General features: G+C 53.0%; 1 protein-coding gene across 1 annotated transcript in view; it reads right to left on the reverse strand.

Moving 5' to 3' along the window:
• Positions 1–2,698, reverse strand: part of LOC101638704 (holocytochrome c-type synthase) — a 7,943-nt gene extending 5,245 nt beyond the window's left edge. Inside the window, exons 1-3 of the mRNA XM_004709974.2 lie at positions 2,537–2,698; positions 2,101–2,244; positions 736–878 (exon numbers count right to left, since the gene is read on the reverse strand). Coding sequence (XP_004710031.1) covers positions 736–878; positions 2,101–2,212 — 255 coding nt within the window. The 5' untranslated portion in view covers positions 2,213–2,244; positions 2,537–2,698. The remainder of the gene's footprint in view (positions 1–735; positions 879–2,100; positions 2,245–2,536) is intronic.
• Between the last annotated feature and the right edge of the window lie 378 nt (positions 2,699–3,076).

A 3,076-nucleotide genomic window follows, 5' to 3' on the forward strand; every position in this document is an offset into this window, starting at 1 on the left:
GAGAAAAGGTTGAAATTTTCAAAGATATGGTCTAGCTTTGACACACAATCAATGCTAATGCTCAAAGCAGGAGCAGTCAAGAGATCAAAAGATGTGTTGTGCTGGGTAAATCAGCTGCACAAGACCTTTTTAGAGTATTGAAGATATAGGGTGTTACTTTGAGGCCTAAGGTATGCCTGACCCAAGCCATGGTGTTCTCCATTGCCTCATACACATGTGAAAGTTAGATGTTGAATAAGGAAGACCGAAGAATGGATGCATTTGAAATTGTGGTGTTGGAGAAGAATATTGAAAGTACCAGGGACTGCTAAAAGGACATACTGATCTGTTCTTGGAAGAAGGCCAGAGTGCGCTTACAGGCAAGGATGGCAAGACTTTGTCTCACATACTTTAGACGTGTTATCAGGAGAGACAGGTACCTGGAGGAAGGCCCTCAATGAGATGGACAGACACAGAGGCTGCAACACTGAGCTCATATTTTGTGAGGATGGTACAGGACTGTGCAGTGTTTTCCTCTATTGTAATAGGGTTGCTATGGGTTGGAGCTGCCCTGATGGCACCTCACAGCAACAGCAGCCTCTGTGTCAGTCACTATTCTAGATTTTCAATGGGGAAGGACTAGCCAAGTCCTTTTGTCCAAAGAACAGAAGAATCGGTCCTAGCAGCCTGCAACTTGTCAAGAGAGTGTGAAATCCTTCCCGGCTTAGTGAGGAACAGGGGCAGAGCAGGCCTTACCAGATTGGAAGGGTCCACCTCCACAGACTTGCCGGCCTTCACTGGGCACTCCACGTATTCATAGGCGTGCTCCTGGTGGGTGGGTACCAGCGGGGCCATGCCCTCAATGGCGGCTTCCCGTGGCTCTGTGCTCACTGGACAACCTGAGATAACCCACAAAGAAGGGTGTCACAAGGCAGGACACCGGCATCACCCCAGGCTCACCATCCCAAATCAGAGCGCCATGGAGTCATTCCAACGCAAAATGACCCTGGGGACCTGAGGAGCTGGGTGGTCAGAATACACTACATTTGTCCTTCTTCAAGGTCACAGGGTTTTCATCAGATTTGCCACTTACTAGCTGTGTCATTTCCTTGACTGTAAAATAGAAAACCTAGGATGCCAGACTCTGTGGACTAGAATATAAGGTCCAGAGGAGCCCTGGTGGCGCAGTGATTAAACGATGAGCTGTGAACTAAGAGGTCAGTGATTCAAACTCATCATCCACTCCATGGGAACAAGAAGAGGCAGTCAGCTTCCACATGGCTGACGGCCTTGGAAACCAGGTGGAACAGCACTACTCTGTTTGATGGGCTCACTGTGAGTTGCAACCCACTAACAGCAAGGGGTTTCATTTGGGTTTGGCTGGTGTGAACAACTACCCTGCAAAATCACAGTAGGGCTCTGGAAACACTACATGCTGCTGGCCCCTCCCCTCCCAGGCCAGACAGACTCTAGACATCTGTGTATACAATCTAAAGCAGACCCAGACCCTTAAATATGAAAGCCATTTCACTCTGCCCGTAGAGAACGGACTGCAAGTCCACCAGGTGCTGATTGTGGGCAGAGCAGGGAGCACCGGCGTCTGCTAGGATGGCAACATTTCCAGCAGGGTGGTCACCGTCTGGGGCTAATTATTCAGTGTGAGGCACCCTGGACACTGGAGGAGGTCGCACAATCTCCTTGACCCATCAGATGTCAGTAACACCATTTCATTCAGCTGTGACTCAAAAAAATGCCTCCCAATGGCGCAAAATGTCCCCGGGGGACCCCATCACTCTGGCTGAAAACTACCATGTACACAGTGATCAACTGCAGAGGTGGGAGCTAACTTTTGGGACAGTCTCAAAGTGTCAACACTGGCCAAGACACTTTTAATCTGCATCTCAATGGATCCTCTTAATAACCCTTTAAGACAGTATCACCGTGTCCCCATCTCACGGCTGGTGGGCAGGCATACCAGAAAGACCTGTCTAAATGCCACTTGGCACAAGAGACCAACAAAGACTGACTCACGCTTAGGGCCCCATCCATCACCAGCATGCTGTACTGCCTCTTGTAATCACTGAGAATTCTCTGGTCTTTAGTTCCTGGGCAGTCCCTTACCTGTCATTTTCCCTTCATGCATCGGGCATCCTGAAGGTGGGGATGCTGTCTGATGATCTGAAGCATTTGAGGTGTGCACAGCCACAGCAGGCTTCGATAGGGGCAAACCCATGGCTGGAACCACAGGGCTGACTCGAAACGATTCTAAATAGACACAGACACACCACAGCAGAGACACAAATTATACCGTCGATGCCTCAACTCAAACTACTGCTTTCTTACTCATCATCTGGCCAACCGTGTTCTGCCTACTGTGCTCTTGGTGGGGACCCGCAGGCAAAAAAGCCACCTGAGAGAATCCCTTAGAATATACCACCCCATGGGGACACGTTTGTAGGGGTGGGCGGATTTGGAAGCCGAAGGTGAGGAGGTCTCTGCGAAAGAGGGAAACCACATCCCCACAGAGAGGCGTTCTGGATAGGGGAAGGGGACCCACCTTGCCAAGCCCCTGGCCTCAGGGCTGAGGTATCACGGGAGGGACACAAAGTTGTGGCGTGACGCAGAGAAAAGGAGTCAGGGCAAGAAGGGGCAACGGTGGCAGGGGGGCGGCCGCAGTCTTCCTTGCAGGGTCCACGGGACTCCAGACCCCCACCGGCCCTCCCCCTCCCCACCTCCCCGGGCTTCTCGGAGCGGCTGGCTCCGCCTCACACCGCCAACCCACGCCCAGAACAGCAGTAACCCGCCGCGGCCGCCACCTTCCCTCTACCGGTCACCGCTAACGCCTCGGTCACAGCCGGTGCCCGTTCGTCCCGCCGCTTCCTTTTCCGAAGGCGGGACTTCCGGGCGCGTGGACACGGGATCGCCAACTACAAGGCGGGACATCCGTTACCCGCCGCTAAGCAGGCCCCTCCCTCTGCCACAGTCGACCTATTAGCACGAGGGCCCGCTTTCTGGCCCCGCCCTCGCGGCCCCGATTTGCTCACGCCCCACAAATGCAACTTCCGGAGACTTCCTGAGGGAGGCGGTCTGCTCTGTA

Source organism: Echinops telfairi, unplaced genomic scaffold (genome assembly GCF_000313985.2).
Source record: "Echinops telfairi isolate 266 unplaced genomic scaffold, ASM31398v2 ScPeMD7_53;HRSCAF=182, whole genome shotgun sequence".
Classification (NCBI taxonomy): domain Eukaryota; kingdom Metazoa; phylum Chordata; class Mammalia; order Afrosoricida; family Tenrecidae; genus Echinops; species Echinops telfairi.